The sequence below is a fragment of the Musca vetustissima genome, unplaced genomic scaffold, assembly GCF_032173495.1.
Source record: "Musca vetustissima isolate MV318-11 ecotype Yass unplaced genomic scaffold, APGP_CSIRO_Mvet_v1 utg10133, whole genome shotgun sequence".
NCBI classification, from domain to species: Eukaryota; Metazoa; Arthropoda; class Insecta; order Diptera; family Muscidae; genus Musca; species Musca vetustissima.
The window spans coordinates 77,106-99,879 of NW_026889618.1; the positions used below are offsets into that span (position 1 = coordinate 77,106).

The 22,774-nt window shown below is 37.2% G+C and overlaps 2 protein-coding genes across 2 annotated transcripts; both read right to left on the reverse strand.

Moving 5' to 3' along the window:
- Positions 1–3,378: 3,378 nt before the first annotated feature.
- On the reverse strand, positions 3,379–6,469 carry LOC133337291 (probable cytochrome P450 6a21). The gene is made up of 2 exons (XM_061545528.1): positions 5,374–6,469; positions 3,379–3,797 (listed from the first exon to the last, which is right to left on the reverse strand). The coding sequence occupies exons 1-2, from the start codon at positions 6,467–6,469 to the stop codon at positions 3,379–3,381; spliced, it is 1,515 nt and encodes a 504-aa protein (XP_061401512.1).
- Positions 6,470–10,938: 4,469 nt separating this feature from the next.
- On the reverse strand, positions 10,939–19,519 carry LOC133337300 (cytochrome P450 6a9-like). Its single transcript, XM_061545537.1, has 4 exons — positions 18,445–19,519; positions 14,590–15,004; positions 13,173–14,266; positions 10,939–11,357 (listed from the first exon to the last, which is right to left on the reverse strand). The coding sequence occupies exons 1-4, from the start codon at positions 19,517–19,519 to the stop codon at positions 10,939–10,941; spliced, it is 3,003 nt and encodes a 1,000-aa protein (XP_061401521.1).
- Positions 19,520–22,774: the final 3,255 nt, after the last annotated feature.

Consider the following 22,774-nt stretch of genomic DNA (forward strand, 5'->3'; position numbering starts at 1 on the left):
TTCACCACACTGTGGTACAGGGTATGATGTCTTTGTGCATATGTTTGTAACAGGCAAAAATAATCGAGATAGACCCATGGTTCCTTTTGAGAATATGCATAGAATCACTTTATGCATGTCCGTCCGTCCGTCCATGTATTTTTGTGAACAAAGTACAGGTCGCATTTAAAATCCGATTTGGATGAAATTTAGCACAGGTCACTTAATTGGCCCAATGACGAACCCTATTGTAATTGGAGAAAATCGGTCCAGGTTTAGGCATACCTCCCATATAAGGGTACCCCCAAGCTTTCGGTATTTTGAGGTTCTTGAGCGCATTTTTTAACTGAATTCGCTGAAATTTGGTACTTTGAGTTCTTATTGGGTAACAAATCTCCCTACCAAAACTTATAAATAAAGGTCAATTTTTTCGGATAGCCCCCATATAAGGGTACCCCCAATTTTCTGTATTTTAGAGGTTTTGATAGCATTTTTCGACCGAATTCGCCACACCACACTGTGGTATAGGGTATTATGTCGTTGCTCAAATGTTTGTAACAGGCAAAAATAATCGAGATAGACCCATGGTTCCTTTTGAGCATATGCATAGAATCACTTTCTAAGTCGATTATGCATGGCATAGCAGACTGAATTAAGTCTAGAACGTTGTATGTTAAATTTCCTGAAAATCGGTTCAGATTTAGATATAGCTCCCATATATATTTTCGTCCGATTTTAGGTATATAGTGCATCAAAGTCTCTACATATCCTTCGATTTACATGAAATTTGGCATAGCATACTAAATTAAGCCTAGAATGATGTGTGCTAAGTTTCGTACAAATCGGTTCAGATTTAGATATAGCTCCCATATATATTTTTGTCCGACTTTATGTAAATGGTGCACCAATGTCCCGATATATCACTCGATTTGCACGAAATTTGGTATAGGGTACTGAATTGAGGCGAGAATGATGTGTATTAAATTTCGTGAAAATCGGTTCAGATTTAGATATAGGTCCCATTAATATTTTCGCCCGATTTTAGGTGAATAGTGCATCAGTGTCGCGATATATCCTTCCATTTGCACGATATTTGGCATAGGGTACAGAATTAAGACTAGAATGATGTGTGTGTGCCAAGTTTCGAGAAAATGGGGTCAGATTTAGATATAGCTCTCATATTTTCGTCCGATTTAAGGTAAATGGGGCACCAAAGTTCCTACATATCATTCGATTTGCACGAAATTTGCATAGGGTACTGAATTGAGGCGAGAATGATGTGTGTCAAGTTTCGACAAAATCGCTTCAGATTTAGATATAGCTCCCATATATAGTTTCGTCCGATTTAAGGCAAATGGGGCACCAAAATCCCTACATATCATTCGATTTGCACGAAATTTGGCATAGGGTACTGAATTGAGGCGAAAATGGTGTGTGTCAAGTTTCGAGAAAATCGGGTCAGATTTAGATATAGCTCCCATATATAGTTTCGTCCGATTTTATGTGAATGGGGCATCAATGTCCCTGTATACCCTTCGATTTGCACGAAATTTGGCATAGGGTACTCAATTGAGTCTAGAATGACATGTGTTAAATTTCAAGAAAATCGGGTCAGATTTTGATATAGCTCCCATATATATTTTCGTCGGATTTAAGGCAAATGGGGCACCAAAGCCCCTACATATCATTCGATTTGCACGAAATTTGGCATAGGGTACTGAATTGAGGCAAGAATGATGTCTGTCAAGTTTCGACAAAATCGCTTAAGATTTAGATATAGCTCCCATATATAGTTTCGTCCGATTTAAAGCAAATGGTGAACCAAAGTCCCAACTTATCTTTCGATTTGCACTAAATTTGGCATAGCATACTGAATTAAGTCTAGAACGATATGTGTTAAATTGCGTCAACATTGGTTCAAATTTAGACATAGCTCCCATATACAATTTCGTCCGATTTAAGGTAAATGGTGTACCAAAGTCCCTAAATATATTTCGATTTGCACGAAATTTGGCATAATGTACTGAATTGAGCCTAGAATGATGTGTGCTAAGTTTCGTTAAGATTTAGATATAGCTCCCATTAATATTTTCGTCCGATTTAATGTAAATGGTGCACCAAAATCCGAATATATTTTTCGAATAGCACGAAATTTGGCATAGCATACTGAATTAAGTCTAGAACTATGTGTGTTAAATTTAGTGAAAATCGGTTCAGATTTAGATATAGCTCCCATACATATTTTCGTCCGATTTAAGGCAAATGGTACACCAAATTCCCTAGGTATCTTCCTATTTGCATGAAATTTGTCGCAACGTACTGAATTAAGCCTAGAATGATGTGTGCTAAGTTTCGTGAAAATCGGTTCAGATTTAAATATAGCTCCTATACTTATTTTCGTTCGATTTAAGGTAAATGGTACACCAAAGTCCCTATAGATCCTTCGATTTGCTCTAAACCGGTTATTTTTTAATTTAAAGTCTACCAGGAGGCGGGGATTTTCTAAAAAATTTTTTTTGTGTCTATAAACAGCCGTGGTTTTTTTGAAAATATTTTTTTTAGAATCTATCAACAGGCGGGATTTTTTCAATTTTTTTTTTTCATGTTTGAACACAATGCGCAGATTTTTTTACACAATTTTTGTTTTGAACCACTGTCCGGCGCCATATGAAATGTGTGTGTTATTAAGTTTTTGTTGTTGTTGTTTTAGAACAATGTCTTGCCTACTGCCCAGTGTGGTCTGAAAGCTTTCACCATTAACATGTTTGTTTGTCAAATAATTGTGTGTTTGTTGTTGCTGTATTTTTATTTTTTTTTAATTTGTTTATTTTCGTTTTATGTTTTGTGTGTTTCTACGTCGTATTTTTTCATGCAACTGGAATGATATCATTTTTTTGGAACTGGTGGCCTTGCCCAAGGCCATCACAGATGAGAATTTTCAAATAGAAAAAAATATTTAATTAAATACACAAAAACAATAGCAATAAAATTATCAACGAAATTATACGGCATTTAAATACTGACCATACCGGGTGGGGGGTCATATGATGATAAGGCATAATGATTGGAGAGAATTTGCAAATTGTATGAATTTTTTTAATTACCCTGAGCCACTGTAAATTATCTTTCATATGATAAATATTTACTGAAAAATCATAGCGAGACCTACCTCAATAAGTTGGGTAGTTTTGTTTACTATTTTGTTGGGTAGGTAGAATATTTGTTTATTTTATTCGAGTCGGATTTCTTGGATTAGGCCCAATTTCAATATTACATTTAATGAAGATTTTTCTTTGGAATTGTAAAAAAATTCAAATCTTCTAATCTCCCTCCTCATATAAGCAATTAAAAATCAATTTATTTATTTTTTTCTTAAATTTATTTTCATTCTTAATCTCTCTAAATTTTCTCCACCTTCAAATACACACCACCATCGGCCGATACCAACATATTTGTCTTATCCAATTTCATTGGTATTTGTGTCCTTTCACAGACGGAAAATTTGAAATGTTTCAGCAGCAGGGCCAAACCGATCATAGTTTGCATTTTACCAAAACGCATACCAATACAGGTACGGGGTCCATCACCGAAGGAAAGATTTAAGACGGAGTCACGAGCAGCCACTTTTTCGGGGGCAAAGTTATCGGGATTGAATACATTCGGTTCGGGGAAATAACGTTCATCACGATGTATGGCACCGGCAGGAATTATCACAGGCATACCTTTTTTGATCACGAGCTTACTATTGCCAGGAACGGGATAGTCTTCCACGGCTTGGCGATTTAGGAACACAACAATTGTATAGAGACGGAGGGTTTCTGGAAATCAGGAGAGAAGAACAATATTAGAAAAAATATTTTACAAAAGAATATTTTTCAAGTCGTGGATGTTTTAAAGAATATTTTTTCAAAGCCCATAGAAGGCGTGGATTTTTTAAAGAATATTTTTTCAAAGTCCATAGAAGGCGTGGATTCAGCGCATAGAAGGCGTGGATTTTTTAAAGAATATTTTTTCAAAGCCCATAGAAGGCGTGGATTTTTTAAAGAATATTTTTTCAAAGCCCATAGAAGGCGTGGATTTTTTAAAGAATATTTTTTCAAAGCCCATAGAAGGCGTGGATTTTTTAAAGAATATTTTTTCAAAGCCCATAGAAGGCGTGGATTTTTTAAAGAATATTTTTTCAAAGCCCATAGAAGGCGTGGATTTTTTAAAGAATATTTTTTCAAAGCCCATAGAAGGCGTGGATTTTTTAAAGAATATTTTTTCAAAGCCCATAGAAGGCGTGGATTTTTTAAAGAATATTTTTTCAAAGCCCATAGAAGGCGTGGATTTTTTAAAGAATATTTTTTCAAAGCCCATAGAAGGCGTGGATTTTTTAAAGAATATTTTTTTCAAAGCCCATAGAAGGCGTGGATTTTTTAAAGAATATTTTTTCAAAGCCCATAGAAGGCGTGGATTTTTTAAAGAATATTTTTTCAAAGCCCATAGAAGGCGTGGATTTTTTAAAGAATATTTTTTCAAAGCCCATAGAAGGCGTGGATTTTTTAAAGAATATTTTTTCAAAGCCCATAGAAGGCGTGGATTTTTTAAAGAATATTTTTTCAAAGCCCATAGAAGGCGTGGATTTTTTAAAGAATATTTTTTCAAAGCCCATAGAAGGCGTGGATTTTTTAAAGAATATTTTTTCAAAGCCCATAGAAGGCGTGGATTTTTTAAAGAATATTTTTTCAAAGCCCATAGAAGGCGTGGATTTTTTAAAGAATATTTTTTCAAAGCCCATAGAAGGCGTGGATTTTTTAAAGTATATTTTTTCAAAGCCCAGTAGGCGTGGATTTTTTAAAGAATATTTTTTCAAAGCCCATAGAAGGCGTGGATTTTTTAAAGAATATTTTTTCAAAGCCCATAGAAGGCGTGGATTTTTTAAAGAATATTTTTTCAAAGCCCATAGAAGGCGTGGATTTTTTAAAGAATATTTTTTCAAAGCCCATAGAAGGCGTGGATTTTTTAAAGAATATTTTTTCAAAGCCCATAGAAGGCGTGGATTTTTTAAAGAATATTTTTTCAAAGCCCATAGAAGGCGTGGATTTTTTAAAGAATATTTTTTCAAAGCCCATAGAAGGCGTGGATTTTTTAAAGAATATTTTTTCAAAGCCCATAGAAGGCGGTGATTTTTTAAAGAATATTTTTTCAAAGCCCATAGAAGGCGTGGATTTTTTAAAGAATATTTTTTCAAAGCCCATATGGATTTTTTAAAGAATATTTTTTTGGATTTTTTAAAGTCTTAAAAAATAGAAGGCGTGGATTTTTTAGAAGTAGTCGATTTTTTAAAGAAAAATCCACGCCTATTGCAGGATCTCAACAAAATATTTTTTTTTTCCTTTTTCTCTCTCTTACCTTGCATAACTTGACTCAAATATGTCATTTCCTTAAGGCACTCATAGCTGAACTCTTTATGTCTTCCCAAAACCTCTTCAATTTCTTCTCGGGCCTTTTGCTGGGCCTCTTGATTCTGAGCCAATTCATACAGAGCAAAACTCATGGTGGTCGATGAAGTTTCAAAACCGGCCAAGATGAAAACAAAAGCCTGGGCGGCAATCTGGCCAAATGTCAAATTTGTCAATTCCTCCCCATCCTCACTCTTCACCAGCTTGTTGTTCTTCATATCGATCAGCATATCCATAAAATCATTACGTTTGATATTATTTTTCTCACGCATCTCCACCGTGTCCTTGACGATGCCCATAAAGAATTTCTCAACATCGGGCATTGTTTCGGTGATGTGTAGCTTATGAGCCAGCTCAGGGAAGCCAAAACGTAGAGCCAAACCCAAAACGCCATAACGTTGGACCACAAATGCCCGGCGACACATGTTGCGGAACTCGGGGTTCCTACCTCTCAAACAGTTCATTTCCAAACCAAAGGCACAGCTACCAATGACATCGATGGTGAAACAGGCCGCCATATCCTTGACATCCAAAATGGGATTCACCATAATCCGATCACCCACAACATCAACCATGTCATGGGCCAATTTGGTCACGAATGGGAACATACCCTTCATTTTGCCCGATGTAAATGTGGGTGTTAACTTCGTGCGCATATGCCGCCATTTATTGCCATCCAAATTGAAGAGATTACCCGACAGCGGATCATCTTCTTCATTGCAATACAAACCACGATCGGTAAATTTCGAAAAGTCTTTGACGAGGATTTGTTTCAGCAACTGAGGATCGGTGACAAAGGCAGCCGGCTTGGTAAACCAATAGAAACCCACAAAGGGTCCAGAATTGCGATATTTTTGATAATACTCCCTTAAAATTTGTTCAACAGTCTTGGAGGTCATGGCTCCACCCAGGCTGCCCAGCAACCAATTGGGCCGGTCGCAGGGTACACCTTGGGCCTCCCAGTATGTGTAACGTTTGTACAGCATCAGGCCCAGGTACATCAACAGCAGGACGACGGTGGCCAACAGTATCGTGGTGAGATCCATGTTTGAAAAATGTTTCCTTCACAATAAAAAAATCGATTTCAGAATACACCGATTTTGAAAAAACATCAGTTTTCAGAAAAATAAATATTATATTTCTTCTTTCACTTGACTACGATCGTTACTAAATTAGAATTAAAACTGACAGCCATTCGTTGCGAACAAAATGTTATAAAGCTTTCCTTGTTTGAGAAATAAAATAATTCTCAATGTACTTTGGTATTGAAATTTCTACGACGACACCGACAACAACGACGACGATGACAATGTTGTTTCGGCTGCTAGCTAGCCGATTTGGGAGATGAAAGGGAAATTAATTTTTTTATCTGTCTGTCTGTATGTAAGTAATTGCCGGTTCACTGGGGATGCAATAACACACCTTGACACTCAATTTTGTCCAGATTGTCGAGCAAACAATATAACAACAACAACATGTTATTATTTTGTTTTTTTTTGTTCTTGCTTTCTTCTTATTCTCAGACATATTTAGAACACACAGATTTATTTGTTTGATATAATATATAATTTGATTTTAGGAGTTATACAGACCAATACGGATATATGAAATTTCGGTTGTTATAAGAGGCTTTTTTTCTAAAATATATATACGTGCGATTTCAGCGATTGACATTCAATGTAACTTTCTACACATTTACCCATTTACAAATATACGCACATGGTGAACTGTGTGTTACACCCACACCACTACTATTTCTCTCTCTCTGACTCTCTCTCCCCATGAGAATTTTTTCAGATCTAATAAAAACCAGTAAGGAAGGTAGTAAAGTCGGACTGCACCGACTACATGATACCCTTCACCACTTTGGGTATATTCTACATAAGTATCCTAACAGAGGTCGTGTGTTTGTTATATATCTATATCTGAACCGATTTCAGGGTAACTTGCCAGAGACTAATTTATATTACTTCAGTACGATGTGTCAATCGGCCTAGCTATGGATCTTTTCACGAAGCTTAGCAACATCATTCTTGACTTAATTCAGTATATATACTATACCAAAATGCGTGCAAATCGAAAGATATATAGGGACATTGGTGCACCAATTACATAAAATCGGACGAAACTATATATATGGGACTACATCTAAATCTGAACCGATTTTCACGAAATTCAGCACACGCCATTCTAGACTTAATTCAATACATTATGATAAATTTCGTGCAAATGAAAAGATTTCCAGGGACTTTGGTGGACCACTTACCTAAAATCCGGCGAAAATATATAGATATGGGAGCTATATCTGATTCTGAACCGATTTTCATGAAACTTAACACACACTATTCTAGACCTAGAGCTGTACCAAATTTCGTGCAAATCGAAAGATATATAGGGACATTGTTACACCATTTACCTTAAATCGGACGAGGATATATATGGGAGCTATATCTAAATCTGAACCGATTTTCACGAAACTTAGCACATATCATTGTAGACCTTATTAAGTTGGTTATACCAAATTTCGTGCAAATCGAATGATATATAGGGACTTTAGTGGTCTATTTACCTAAAATCGGGGGAATCTATACATGGGAACTATTTCTAAATCTGGACCGATTTTCACGAAACTTTACACACATCATTCTAGACCTTATTAATTAGGCTGTACCAAATTTCGTGCAAATCGAATGATATATAAGGGCTTTAGTGGTCTATTTACCTAAAATCGGGCGAAACTATATATGGGAGCTACATCTAAATCTGAACCGATTTTCACGAAATTTTGCATACATCATTCTAGACTTATTTGAGTACGATTTATCAAATTTCGTGCAAATCGAAAGATATATAGGGACAATGTTACACCATTTACCTTAAATCGGACGAAAATATATATGGGAGCTATATCTAAATCTGAACAGATTTTCACGAAACTTAACACACTTTATTCTAGACCTTATTCGTTGCGTTCAGTACGCTGTTCCAAATTTCAGACAAATCGAAACGAGTATAAGATAATTTGTGCACCATTTACATAGAATCGGACATAACTATATATGGGAGCTATATATAAATCTGAACTGATTTTCATGAAACTTTGTACACATCATTCTAGACCTAATTAATTACGCTGTGCCAAATTTCGTGCAAATCGAAAGATATATAGGGACATTGTTACACCATTTACCTTAAATCAGATGAAACTATATATGGGAGCTATATCTAAATCTGAACCGATTTTCACGAAACTTTGCGTACATCATCCTAAATTTAATTCAGTACGCTGTACCAAATTTCGTACAAATCGAAAGATATATAGGTCTTTGATGCACCAATTACCTTAAATCGGATGAAAATATATATGGGAGCAATATCTAAATTTGAACCGATTTTCAGGAAACTTAACACACATCATTCTAGACCTTATTCATTACGCTGTACCAAATTTCTTGCAAATCGAATGATATATACGGACTTTGGTGCACCATTTACCTTAACTTGCCACACATCATTCTGGACCAAATTCAGTACTCTGTGCCGAATTTCGTCCAAATCAAAATGTATAGAGGGTCTTTGGTGCCCCTTTTACCTTAAATCGGACGAAAATATATATGGGAGCTATATCTAAATCTGAACCGATTTTTCCCAATTTCAATAGGGTTCGTCCTTGGGCGAAATACGTGACTTCTGGCAAATTTCATCTAAATTGGATCATAAATGCGACCTGTACTTTGTTTACAATTTAACTTCTACAGACGGACGGACGGACATGCATAAATCGACTCAGGACCCATCTAAAAATATAGAGCTATATGGAAAATTGTCTTTAGAGTACTGGTTAGTTTAGATAACGAGGCCACAAAATGGAAGGAAATGTTTTTTATTATGATATTGGTATATGGCGCCCAACCTAAGCCGGAAAAAATTATCCTATTTGGTTATACCCTTCACCACACTGTGGTACAGGCATGTTAAATTGAATAAAGTACAGGTCGCAATTATTATTCGAATTGGATGAAATTTGGCAGAGCTCGTCTATTTGGTCCATGGACGAACTCTATTGAATTCAGATTTAGATATAGCTCCCACATATATGTTCGAACTTAAGGTAAATGGTTCACCAAAGTTCCTATATATCTTTCAATTTCCACGACATTTTGCATAGCGTACTGACTTGAGTCTAGAATGATGTGTATACATTTTCTTGAAAATCGGTTCAGATTTAGATATAGCTCCCATATATATGTTCGACCGATTTAATGTAAATGGTGTACCAAAGTCCCTATATATCCCTCAATTTGTACGAAATTTGGCATAGCGTACTGAATTGATGCTACAATGATGCGTGTTAAGTTTCTTAAAAATCGGTTCCGATTTAGATATAGCTCCCATATACATTTTCGCCCGATTTAATGTAAATGGTGCACCAAAGTCCCTATAAATAATCCGATTTGCACGAAATTTGGCTCAGCGTACTGAATTCTGCCTAGACTGAGCATAGGTTTCAGAATATATGTACGGATTCATGTTAGTCGGTTCACATATAAAGATCACATATCGACGCCTCCGAACCATAGTATGCTAAGTCTGAAAAGTGAGTTTTTCAGTAGAAGCTCTCAAAGTATGGAAGTTTCATATATTTTACGGGCCATGCTAAGTACATTTTTGCTTAAAACTTTGGTTTGGATTGGCCGATGGTTACCAAAATTTCAGAAAATATAAATTAAGGACCGTAGTATTTAAAAACGTAAAGAACTTTAAAACATGCTAAGTCGACTTAGCATACTATGGTTCGGAGGCGTCGATTTTTAAGTTCGTTCATTTTCATGTCAATATGCCTTCGAAAGGTGACGTCTATTAGGATATATATGTAGAATATGCCAAAGTGGTGAAGGGTATCATATAGTCGGCCCAGTCCGATTTTACTACTTTCCTTACTGGTTTAAAATAATATTTGGGAGGGAGGTTTGGATCGGATATATATATATATATATATTTTAATGTTGTTTATTAAAAAAGCTAAGAAAAAACTGAACCATAGCTTTCAGTCGATCAGCTTCCATACACTCTCATTACCAATTTATAGATTGCAGACTATTGATGAATGTGTTTGTGTGTGTGTATGTGTGGTCTGTTGTTCAATGAACTGAACTGGGTTCAATCGATAGATAAGATTGATGCAACTACTCTAACAATCGCTTCTCAACCTATAGCACACAGATGAAGAAATTGAGAGAAATTTAGAATAAAAGAAAAAAATCAAACTTAAAAAGCATGGGTATGTTCGGTCGGGTCGAACCTGAAAATTCTGCTATGGTCTTTAGCATACTCAAATTTATTAAGGTTCAATAATTGATTACTAATTCGACACATGGACCAATTCTTCACATGTTCTGCATTCTATGTTGTGTACCCACCAAGAAACCAAAATTCCAAATTACAACCACTTCTCTATTAGAACCTGAGACTCGATATGATATGATTTTATTTAAATTATCATTTAGTTACAATTTCATATTTTCTCAACTTTCAAATAGATCCCCTTCTCCGGGGCAACAATAATACTTTTCTTATCCAGCACAATGGGAATTTGAGTCTGCTCACAAACCGCAAAACGGAAATTCTTCAAGAGTAATGCCAAACCGACCATTGATTGCATTTTACCAAAACGCATACCAATACAATTGCGGGGTCCATCACCAAAGGATAAATTCAAGACGGAATCACGTTTGGCAACTTCGGTAGGACTAAAGTGGTCAGGATTAAATTCATTCGGTTGTGGGTAATAACGCGCATCACGATGTATGGCAGCAGCGGGTATAACAATTGACATGCCTTTCTTGATAACATATTTGGGATTATCCGGTACCACATAATCCTCAGAGGCCAAGCGATTGATGGTCGGTATGGTGGTGTAGAGACGCAAAGTTTCTAAAAAAATAAAAATAAAAAAAATTTTGAAAAATATCTTTGAAAAATCCACGTCTTTCATTAGACATTGAAAAAAAATTGTTGATAGTCTCTAACAAATATTTTTAAACCAGGAAAATAGTAAAGTCGGACGGGGAAAGTAGTAAAGTCGGACGAGGCCGACTTTATGATACCCTTCACCACTTTGTCATATTCAACAGATGAATTCTAACAGACGTCGAATTTTTGAAGGACCATTAACATGAAAATGGATCCATAAACCCATAACATAAAATCGGAAGAAAATATATCTGGGAGCTATATCTAAATCTGGATCGATTTTCAGGAAACTAAACACACATCATTCTAGACCCAATTCAGTACGCTGTGCCAAATTTCGTGCAAATCGAATGATATATAGGGACTTTGGTACACCATTAACATTAAACCAGACGAAAATATATAATATATATGGGAGAAACTATATCTAAAATCACCTAGTCTAAAGATATATTTTCCTTCTTAGACCTAATTCATACGCTGTGCCAAATTTCGTGCAAATCGAAAGTGATATATAGGGACTTTGGTGCACCATTTACATAAAATCGGACGAAAATATATATGGGAGCTATATCTAAATCTGGACCGATTTTCAGGAAACTTAACACACATCATTCTAGACCTAATTCATTACGCTATGCCAAATTTCGTGCAAATCGAAAGATATATAGGGACTTTGGTGCGCCATTTACATAAAATCGGAAGAAAATATATATGGGAGCTATATCAAAATCTGGACCGATTTTCAGGAAACTTAACACACATCATTCTAGACCTAATTCATTGCGCTATGCCAAATTTCGTGCAAATCGAAAGATATATAGGGACTTTGGTGCACCATTTACATTAAATCGGACGAATATATGGAAGCTATATCTAAATCTAGACCGATTTTCAGGAAACTTAACACACATCATTCTGTACCTATTTCAGTGCTCTATGCTAAATTTCGTGCAAATCAAAAGATATATAGGGACTTTCGTGCACCATTTACTTTAAATCGGACGAAACTATATATGGGAGCTATATCTAAATCTGAACCGATTTTTTCGAAACTTGGCACACGTCATTCTGGACCTAATTCAGTACTCTATGCCAAATTTCGTGCAAATCGAAAGATATATAGGGACTTTGGTACACCATTTACCCTAAATCGGACGAAGATATATATGGCAGCTATATCTAAATCTGAACCGATTTTCAGGAAACTTAACACACATCATTCTAGACCTAATTCAGTACGCTATGCCAATTTTCGTGCAAATCGAAAATTATATAGGTACTTTGGTACACCATTTACATAAAATCGGACGAAAATATATATGGGAGCTATATCTAAATCTGAACCGATTTTTTCCAATTTCAATAGGGTTCGTCCTTGGGCCAAATAAGAGACCTATACCAGATTTCATCCAAGTCGGATCATAAATGCGACCTGTACTTTGTTCACAATTTAACATGGACAGGCACACGAACGGACGAACGGTCGGACGGACATGCATAAATTGACTTAAAAAGTGATTCTATGCCCATTCTCAAAAGGAACCATGTGTCCATCTCTTTTCCTGTTGCCTGTTACAAACATATGCACAAAGACATAATACCCTGTATCACAGTGTGGTGAAGGATATAAAAATCCACGCCTATTTTAGTAGCCTATAAAAATGGTTTAAAAATAGGCTGGCCTTTTGTAGAACCCTAGCGTCATCTACATCTAAAATAGAGGTAATAAATACGCTTTTTTATTCGGTTTTTTTTGTTTGTATCTCTACTCACCCTGTATCACCTGCTCCAAATACACCATTTCCTTGAGGCATTCATACTCAAACACATCGTTGTGATTTTCCAAAACACGGCAAACTTCCTCCCTTGCCTTCTCCTGCACATCCAAATTCTGCGCCAATTCATAGAGAGCAAAACTCATGGTGGTCGATGAGGTCTCAAAACCCGCCAGAAGGAACACAAAAGCCTGGGCAGCAATTTGACCAAATGATAAATTCGTCAACTCACCCTCTCCCTCCTCCTCCTCCTTAAATAATTTCTGATTTTTCAAATCAATTAACATGTCCATAAAATCATTACGCCGAACTTTCTCCCGCTCACGATAATCCACTGTGTCTTTGACAATTTTCATAAAATAATTTTCCACTTCCGGTAGGGTTTCCTTGATGTGCAGTTTGCGACATAGCTCGGGAAAACTAAAACGCATTACTATGCCCAAGTTACCATAACGTTGTTCACTTAAGGCCTTGCGACCCATTTGCAAAAATTCAACATCCTCATTTTTCATACAGTTCATATTCAGACCAAAGGCACAGGTGCCAATGACATCTGTGGTAAAATAGCCAGCCAGATCTCTCATTTCCATAATTTCCTCCTTCCGCAGTAGTCTCTCCCCAACCACTTCCACCAATTCATAACCCAGCTGCAACACTAAGGGGAACATTGCCTTTATACGTCCCGAAGTAAAGGCTGGCGATAATTTATTACGCATGTTGCGCCATCTGTTGCCATTTAGGTTAATTAACTGCCCCGACAGCGGATCATCCTCCTCATTGTTATAGAAACCACGATCAGCAAATTTATTGAAATCTTTTATGAGTATCTGTTTGCTGAGTGCCGGGTCCAATACAAAAATCGCCTTCTTATGCAGCCAATAGAAACCCACAAAGGGACCCGAGAAGTTGCGATATTTTTCATAATATTCCAATATGATTTGATTGAAGGAACGAGTGGTGGATAGGCCGGACAGACTTCCCAGCAGCCAATTGGGTGGCTCACAGGGTATACCCTGATTGTGCCAATAATTAAAATGTTCACGTAGGAGATGAGCGATGTAAACCAACAATGTGAATAGAATACTGAACAGAATCGGAAAGGCAAACATGGTTATTAATTAAAAAATAATTAAAATAATAATTGATGATCTTATCGCCGCTGCTATACAAACAATACTAACAGGCAGCGGGTCCAACAGAAATATTCATAGAGTCTCTTCTCTTAAAAAATAGAAATATCGAAGCTCATTCAAAAACATGAGCTTTTGAGAATAACAGAGAGTCCAACGTGAGAAATTAATTAATTAGGAAAAGACAGAGATGGAAATTCTGAATTATTAAATTTTTGAGGGAAGATTATTATCCGAATAAAACATATAAATTATTGCAAAAAAAAACATAATTTTATTATTTACATAATATCGACCCTTAAATATATCCCCCCTGACGGTGATGTCAAAAAGCTCTGCTTATCATATTCCATGGGTATCATAGTTCGATCGCATATAGAAAATCGAAAATTGCGCAGGAGCAATGCCAAGCCAATGATAACTTGCATTTTACCAAAACGCATACCAACACAATTGTGTGGACCCTCACCAAATGGTAGATAGAGTATCGGATCACGTTGTGTGATTTTTTGCGGGGAAAAATTATCGGGATTAAATTTTTCTGGCTGGGGGTAATAACGTTCATCACGATGTATGGCTGCGGAGGGTATTAATATTGGCATTCCTTTGCGTATAATATAGTCCGGGTGATCGGGTACCACATAATCTTCCAAGGCCATGCGATTGAGTACCGAGAGGGAGGTATGGAGGCGCATTGTTTCTGTAAGGGAAAAAGTGGAAAAAATAAAGGAGGATTTTTTAAAATATTTGTAAAGTATAACCAGAGGCGTAGATAAAAAAATCTAAGCTGTTACAATAGGCGTGAATTTTTATACCCTTCACCACACTCAGGTACAGGGTATTATGTCTTTGTGCATATGTTTGTAACGGGCAAAATTAAACGAGATAGACCCATAGTTCCTTTTGAGAATTTGCATAGAATCACTTTCTGAGTCGATTTATGCATGTCCGTCCGCCCGTCTGTCCATGTTAAATTGTAAACAAAGTACAGGCCGCATTTATGATCCGAATTGGATGAAATTTGGCACAGCTCATTTATTTGGCCCAAGGACGAACCCTATTAAAACCAGTAAAAATCGGGTCAGATTTAGGATACCCTTCACCATATACATTAAACAGGACTATTAACATGAAATTGGATGAAATAAAATATGTGATATTTATCTAAATGTGAATCTACCTATATAAAGTGTGTAAATCGACTTCAAACAAATATAAATAGAGCATCCGGTTGACTATGTCTGTACTTATAGAAACTTAATTCTATGCTCAATTTTGTACGTTGTGCAAAATTTGATGTCAATCTGACTAGCATGAAGTATGATGCCCAATTTGCTTGATATCGGGCGAAAAAATATATGTAAGCTATATCCACATATTAAGCGATTTCAAACAAACTTGTCACAGGTTAGGTTATACTAACTTTAGAACGTTTTGTTCCTATTGGTTCCTTGGTGCGTCAATTACATAAAATCAATCTATAATAAAATGGAGCTATATCTAAATCTGGACCGATTTTCACGAAACAAGGCAGACATCACTCTAGGCTCAATTCAGTACGTTATGCCAAATTTCGTGCAAATCGAAAGATATATAGCGACTGTGTGAACCATTTACATGAAATCGGACGAAACTATATGTGGGAGCTATATAGAAATATGGACCGATTTTATCGAAACTTGGCAGACATCACTCTAGGCTCAATTCAGTACGTTGTGCAAAATTTCGAGCAAATCGAAAGATATATATGGATGTAGGTGCACAATTTACATGAAATCGGACGAAACTATATATGGGAGCTATATCTAAATCTGGACTGATTTTCACGGAGCTTGGCAGACATCATTCTAGACCTAAATGATTAGGCTGTACCAAATTTCGTGCTAATCGAAAGATATATAGGGACTTTGGGGCCCCATTTACATTAAATCGGACGAAACTATATATGTGAGCTATATCTAAATCGGGACCGATTTTCATGAAACTTGGCAGACATCATTCTAGGCCCAATTAAGTACGTTATGCTAAATTTCGTGCAAATCGAAGGATATATAGGGACTTTGGGGCACCATTTACATGAAATCGGACGAAACTATATATGGGAGCTATATCTAAATCTGGACCGATTTTCTTGAAACTGGGCAGACACCATTCTAGACTCAATTCAGTACGTTATGCCAAATTTCGTGCAAATCGAAAGATATATAGAGACTTTGGGGTACCATTTACATGAAATCGGACGAAACTATATATGGGAGCTATATCTAAATCGACCGATTTTCACGAAACTTGGCAGACATCACTCTAGGCTTAATTCAGTACGTTATGCCAAATTTCGTGCAAATCAAAAGATATATAGGGACTTTGGGGCACCATTTACATGAAATCGGACGAAACTATATATGGGAGCTATATCTAAATCTGGACCGATTTTCACGAAACTTGGCAGACATCATTCTAGACCTAAATGATTAGGCTGTACTAAATTTCGTGCAAATCGAAAGTTATATAGGGACTGTTTACATTAAATCGGTTAAATATATATATGGGAGCTATATCTAAATCTGAACCGATTTTTCCCAATTTCAATAGGGTTCGTCCTTCAAATAAGTGACCTATGCCAAATTTCATCCAAATCATAAATGCGACCTGTACTTTGTTTACAATTTAACATGGACGGACGGACGGACAGACGGACATGCGTAAATCGTCAGAAAGTGATTCTATGCATATTCTCAAAAGGAACCATGGGTCTATCTCGATTATTTTTGCCTGTTACAAACATATGCACAAAGACATAATACCCTGTACCACAGTGTGGTGAAGGGTATAATTAGGAAAAATCGGTTCAGATTTAGATAGAATGTTCGACCGATTTATTGTAAATGGTATACCAAAGTCCTTCGATTTGCACGAAATTTGGCACAGCGTACGGAATTAAGCCTAGAATGATGTGTGCTAAGTTTCGTGAAAATCGATTCCGATTTAGATATAGCTCCCATATATAGTTTGGTCCGATTTTAGGTAAATGGTGCACCAAAGTCCCTATATATCTTTCGATTTGCACGAAAATTGGCATAGGGTACTGAATTAGGTCTAGAATGATGTGAAACAAATTTCTTGAAAATCGGTTCAGATTTAGATATAGGTCCCATATATTCGTCCGATTTAATGTAAATGTTGCACCAAAGTCCCCATATATCTTTCGATTTGAACAAAATTTGGCACAGCGTACGGAATTAAGTCTAGAATCACGTGTGTAAAATATCTTGAAAATTGGTTCAGATTTAAATATAGCTCCCATATATAGTATCATCCGATTTTAGGTAAATGGAGCACCAAAGTCCCTATATATCTTTCGATTTGCACGAAATTTGGCAGAGGGTACTGAATAAGGTCTAGAATGATGTGTGCAAAGTTTTTTGAAAATCGATTCAGATTTAGATATAGCTACCATATATAGTTTCGTCCGATTTTGGGTAAATGGAGTACCAAAGTCCCTATATATCTTTCGATTTAAATGATATTTGGCACAGCGTACGGAATTAAGCCTAGAGTGATGTGTGCTAAGTTTCGTGAAAATCGATTCAGAGTTAGATATAGCTCCTATATATATTTTCGCCTGATTTAACATAAATAGTGCACCAAAGTCCCTCTATATCTTTCGATTTGCACGAAATTTGGCACAGCGTACTGAATTTAGCCTAGATTGATGCGTGTTAAGTTTCCTAAAAATCGGTCCAGATTTAGATATATAGATAATATAAATTTTTGTCCGATTTAATGTAAATGATATACCAAAGACCCTATATATTCTTGAATTTGCACGAAATTTGGCATAGCGCACCTAATTGAGTCTAAAATGATGTGTGCTAAGTTTCGTGAAAATCGGTTCAGATTTAGATATGGCTCCCATAGATATTTTCGTCCGATTTTAGATAAATGAGCATTAAAGTCACCGAAATTTGGCGTAGGGTACTGGATTAGGTCAAGAATGATATGAGTACAATTTCTTGAAAATCGGTTCAGATTTAGATTTAGCTCCCATATATATTGTCGTCCGATTTTATGTAAATATGCCAAAGTCCCTTTATATCTTTCGATTTAAACGATTTATATAAAATTTTGTATGTAACTTACCCTGAATTATTTGCTGCAAATACACCATTTCCTTCATACAATCATAGCTAAATTCCTGGTCATACTTGTCGAGTACCCCTCTAATTTCTTGCCGAACCTTTTCCTGCTCCTGCACGTGTTGGGCCAATTCATACAATGCAAATCCCATAAGTGTCGAGGAGGTTTCAAAACCAGCCAATAGAAAAGAAAATACCTGGGCAGCAACCTGACCAAAACTCAGAGTCGGCAAACCATCCTCCCCTTTATTGTTCTTCAAATCAATCAATAGATCCATAAAATCATTACGCCTTGTCGAACTCTCCTCACGACATTGCATTGTATCTCTTACAATTCGCATAAAATATTTCTCAACATCGGCCATAGTTTGTTTGAGGTGCAGACGTCGTGCAAATTGAGGATAACTAAAACGTAAGGCAATTCCTGGACGTTGTTCCACGAAGGCTCGGCGACACATTTTCCGAAACTCGGCATCCGGTTTACGCATACTATCTATTTCAATGCCAAAGGCACAACTGCCAATGACATCGATGGTAAAGCGTGATATCAACTCTTTTATATCTAAAATGGGATCCATGGCGATATTTTCCCGAAATAGCTTCACAAGTTCTTGGGCCTCCCGCCTAACCAATGGAAACATTGCCTTCATTTTGGACGATGTAAATGTTGGTGTTATTTTATTACGCATAAAACGCCAATGTTGACCATATAAATTGAACAAGGAACCCGTCAGCGGATCATCTGCCTCATTGCAATACATACCACGATCGGCAAATTTCGCGAAGTCTTTAATGAGTATCAACTTTATAAGCTTGGGATCCACAACAAATACTCCCGGTTTGGTAAACCAATAGAATCCAGCAAATGGTCCTGCATTCCGATATTTCAGATAATATTCTTGCCATACTTGTGAAAAGGGTCTCTGAATTACCACTCCTCTTAAATTTCCCACCAACCAATGGGGTGGATCACAGGGAATATGACGAGATTTCCAATAGGTTATATTTTTATAGAATAATCGCCAGGCATATAAAAGGAGAACAACAGCGACGGATATTAAAATTCCGCTTACAGACATTTTGTGAATGCGAAAAAATGCTTCCTCTTTTTAGGAAATGTGGATATACAACTGATATGACTGGCTTAGTGGGGATTTAAATATCCCAATCGAAGAAAGCTTTACGGCGAGCTTTTAATTCTTTCGACACAGTGTAAATTTTATACAAAAAAAAATAATAAAAATGATATCTTCAAGTTCGTTATACGATATGCAGTTCAGCAGTTCATTCATCTTTACAATACTATGCTGATCCGCACAGTGTTTCTTATTCCCTTCACCACACTGTGGTACAGGGTATTTTATTTTTTGAAAATAACATATGATTTTTTGTAACAGGCAAAAATGGATTTTTTCAATCCTTCACCTCACTGTGGTGGTTACTTTTGCATATGTTTGTAAATATGCATAGAATTACTTTTTAAGACGATTTATGCATGTCCGTCGATCTGCCCGTCTGTCCATGTTAAATTGTAAACAAAGTACAGGTCGCATTTATGATCCGATTTGGATGAAATTTGGCACAGCTCATTTGTTTGGCCCAAGGACGAACCCTATTGAAATTGGGAAAAATCGGTTGAGCTTTAGATATAGCTTCCATATATATTTTCGTCTGATTTAAGGTAAATGGTGTACCAAAGTCCCTATATATCTTTTGATTAGCACGACATTTGGCATAGCGTAATGAATTAGGTCTAGATTGATGTGTGTTAAGTTTCCTGAAAATCGGTTCAGATTTAGATATAGCTCCCATATATATTTTCGTCCGATTTAATGTAAATGGTGTACCAAAGTACCTACATATCTTTCGATTAGTGCGAAATTTGACATAGCGTAATGAATTAGGTCTAGAATGGGCGCAGTGTTCGCTTTGGCGGATAAACTCAAGAAGTACAAAGCCGATATTATTGCCTTACAGGAAATGCAATGGAAAGGGACAGGCGTAAGCAAATCAGACGATTACGCCCGGTTTAATAGCTGCCATGAAACGAGACATAAATTTGGCTGCGGATTTATGGTTAACAGGAGAATAAAAGACGTTGTCTCCAGATTCACTCCAGTAGATGAGCGAATTGCTACAATCCGTATAAAAGCGAAGTTCTACTACATCAGTCTTATTTGCGCCCATGCTCCGACCGAAGATAAAGATGAACAGACCAAAGACATATTTTACGAGCGCCTAGAAACAGCATATGACCGTTGCCCTGGCCATGACATTAAAATTCTGCTAGGAGATTTTAATGCAAAAATCGGAAGGGAAAATATATTTAGCCCCACCGTCGGAAAATTCAGCCTTCATGAAGAAACATCCGACAACGGCATGAGGTTGATTGACTTCGCGGCAGCAAAAAACATGGTAGTTAGCAGCACCAGATTCAAGCATCTCGATATACACAAGGCCACCTGGATCTCTCCTGATCAAGTAACGAGAAATCAAATTGATCATTCAGTGTTTTAGACGTCCGATCGATCCGAGGAGCGAATATCGATTCTGACCATTACCTTGTGACAGCCAAGGTACGCACCCGTCTTAATGTTGCAGCAAAGGTGCGATCTAATACTACACGGAAACTTGACGTCAAAAAGCTGCAAACACAACAGGTAGCCGAGGCCTACTCCGCTCAACTTACCCATCTGCTTGAAGAAAGCACTTCTTGTCCCGATAATAGTATAGAAGAACAATGGCAAAGAATTGCCCACTCCCTACAAACTGCAGCAAAAAGAACAATTGGGTACCAAAAACCACCACCAAGAAACCCATGGTGCGACCAGGAGTGTCGTAATGCTACTGATGTGAAAAACACAGCGTATAGGGCAACCCTGCAAAAAGTAGCAACACGTAACGTGATGGAGAATTATCGGGAGAAAAGGAGAGGGGAGAAACGTGTTTTCAGAAAAAAGAAGAAAGAACAAGAAAAACGTGAGCGTAAGCAAATCGAGATGTACAGGAGTCAGAATGAAGTTCGGAAATTTTACCAACGAGTAAAACACCAAACCGAAGGTTTTGGTGCAGGCACATGCTCCTGTAGAGATGAAGAAGGAAACCTGGTGACATATACAGACAGCGTGTTGAGGATCTGGAAGGAGCATTTCGAAAAGCTTCTAGCATCAAATAGTGGCGATGAAGAAGATACCCCAGAACCAATAAGAGATGATGGTATAGAGTGTATACCACCTAGCCAAGATGAGGTCATAAAAGCAATTAATCGGCTCAAGAACAACAAAGCAGCAGGAGCCGATGGGTTACCAGCCGAACTATTCAAGACTGGTGGCCAGATGCTGGTCAGGAGCATGCACCAGCTGATTAGCACAATTTGGCTAGATGAATGCATGTCCAATGATTGGAACCTCAGCATCCTGTGTCCCGGGCACAAAAAATGGAGACAAGACGATATGTGCCAACTATAGAGGAATAAGTATCCTTCCCATCGCATATAAAGTGCTATACAGTGTGCTGTGTAAACGACTGAAGCCAATGGTCAATGACACTATCGGACCATACCAATGCGGCTTCAGACCTGGCAAGTCCACGATTGACCACATTTTCACCTCTGCGTTCAGAGGTGTTTAAAGCCATGCCTGCGTTCGACATTCCTGCAAAATTAATACGGCTATGCAGGATAACTTTAAGTGGCACAAGGTCAGCAGTTAAAGTAGGAAAGGACCTATCGGAGCCCTTCAATACCGAACGAGGATTCAGACATCCTACTGGAAAAGGTCATACGAGACGCAAAGGTGAACAGAAATGGCACCCTGTACACCAAACAACACATGTTAATCGCCTACGCCGATGGCATCGATATAATGGGTCGAACATTGCGAGCGGTAACAGCCACCTTTGAACAAATTGAAAAGGAGTCTGCCAAAATGGGTCTGGCAGTAAACGGCGAGAAGACCAAGCTGATGGTATCAACGCGCAAGACGTCCAGTAGACTCGGACCAACTGTGGAACTTGAGAACTACAGCTTCGAGGTAGTTAAATACTTTATATACCTTGCTACCGCCATAAATAAAACGGATGACATTAGTTTTGAAATTCGGAGAAGGATTGTGATGGCCAACAGATGCTACTATGGTCTATGTAAGCAGTTTAGAAACAAGGCCACCTCCCGCCAGACCAAACTCACACTTTACAAGACGCTGATACTACTCGTGCGTCCAGTAGACTCGGACCAACTGTGGAACTTGAGAACTACAGCTTCGAGGTAGTTAAATACTTTATATACCTTGCTACCGCCATAAATAAAACGGATGACATTAGTTTTGAAATTCGGA

Excerpts from the sequence above, each read along its gene's own strand:
- LOC133337291 (XM_061545528.1), bottom strand. The coding sequence starts at position 6,469 with ATGGATCTCACCACGATACTGTTGGCCACCGTCGTCCTGCTGTTGATG. Across the intron at positions 3,798-5,373 it reads TTTGAGTCAAGTTATGCAAG|AAACCCTCCGTCTCTATACA; the intron begins GTAAGAGAGAGA and ends CCTGATTTCCAG.
- LOC133337300 (XM_061545537.1), bottom strand. The coding sequence starts at position 19,519 with ATGTCTGTAAGCGGAATTTTAATATCCGTCGCTGTTGTTCTCCTTTTA. Across the intron at positions 15,005-18,444 it reads TTTGCAGCAAATAATTCAGG|AAACAATGCGCCTCCATACC; the intron begins GTAAGTTACATA and ends TTTCCCTTACAG. Across the intron at positions 11,358-13,172 it reads TTTGGAGCAGGTGATACAGG|AAACTTTGCGTCTCTACACC; the intron begins GTGAGTAGAGAT and ends TTATTTTTTTAG.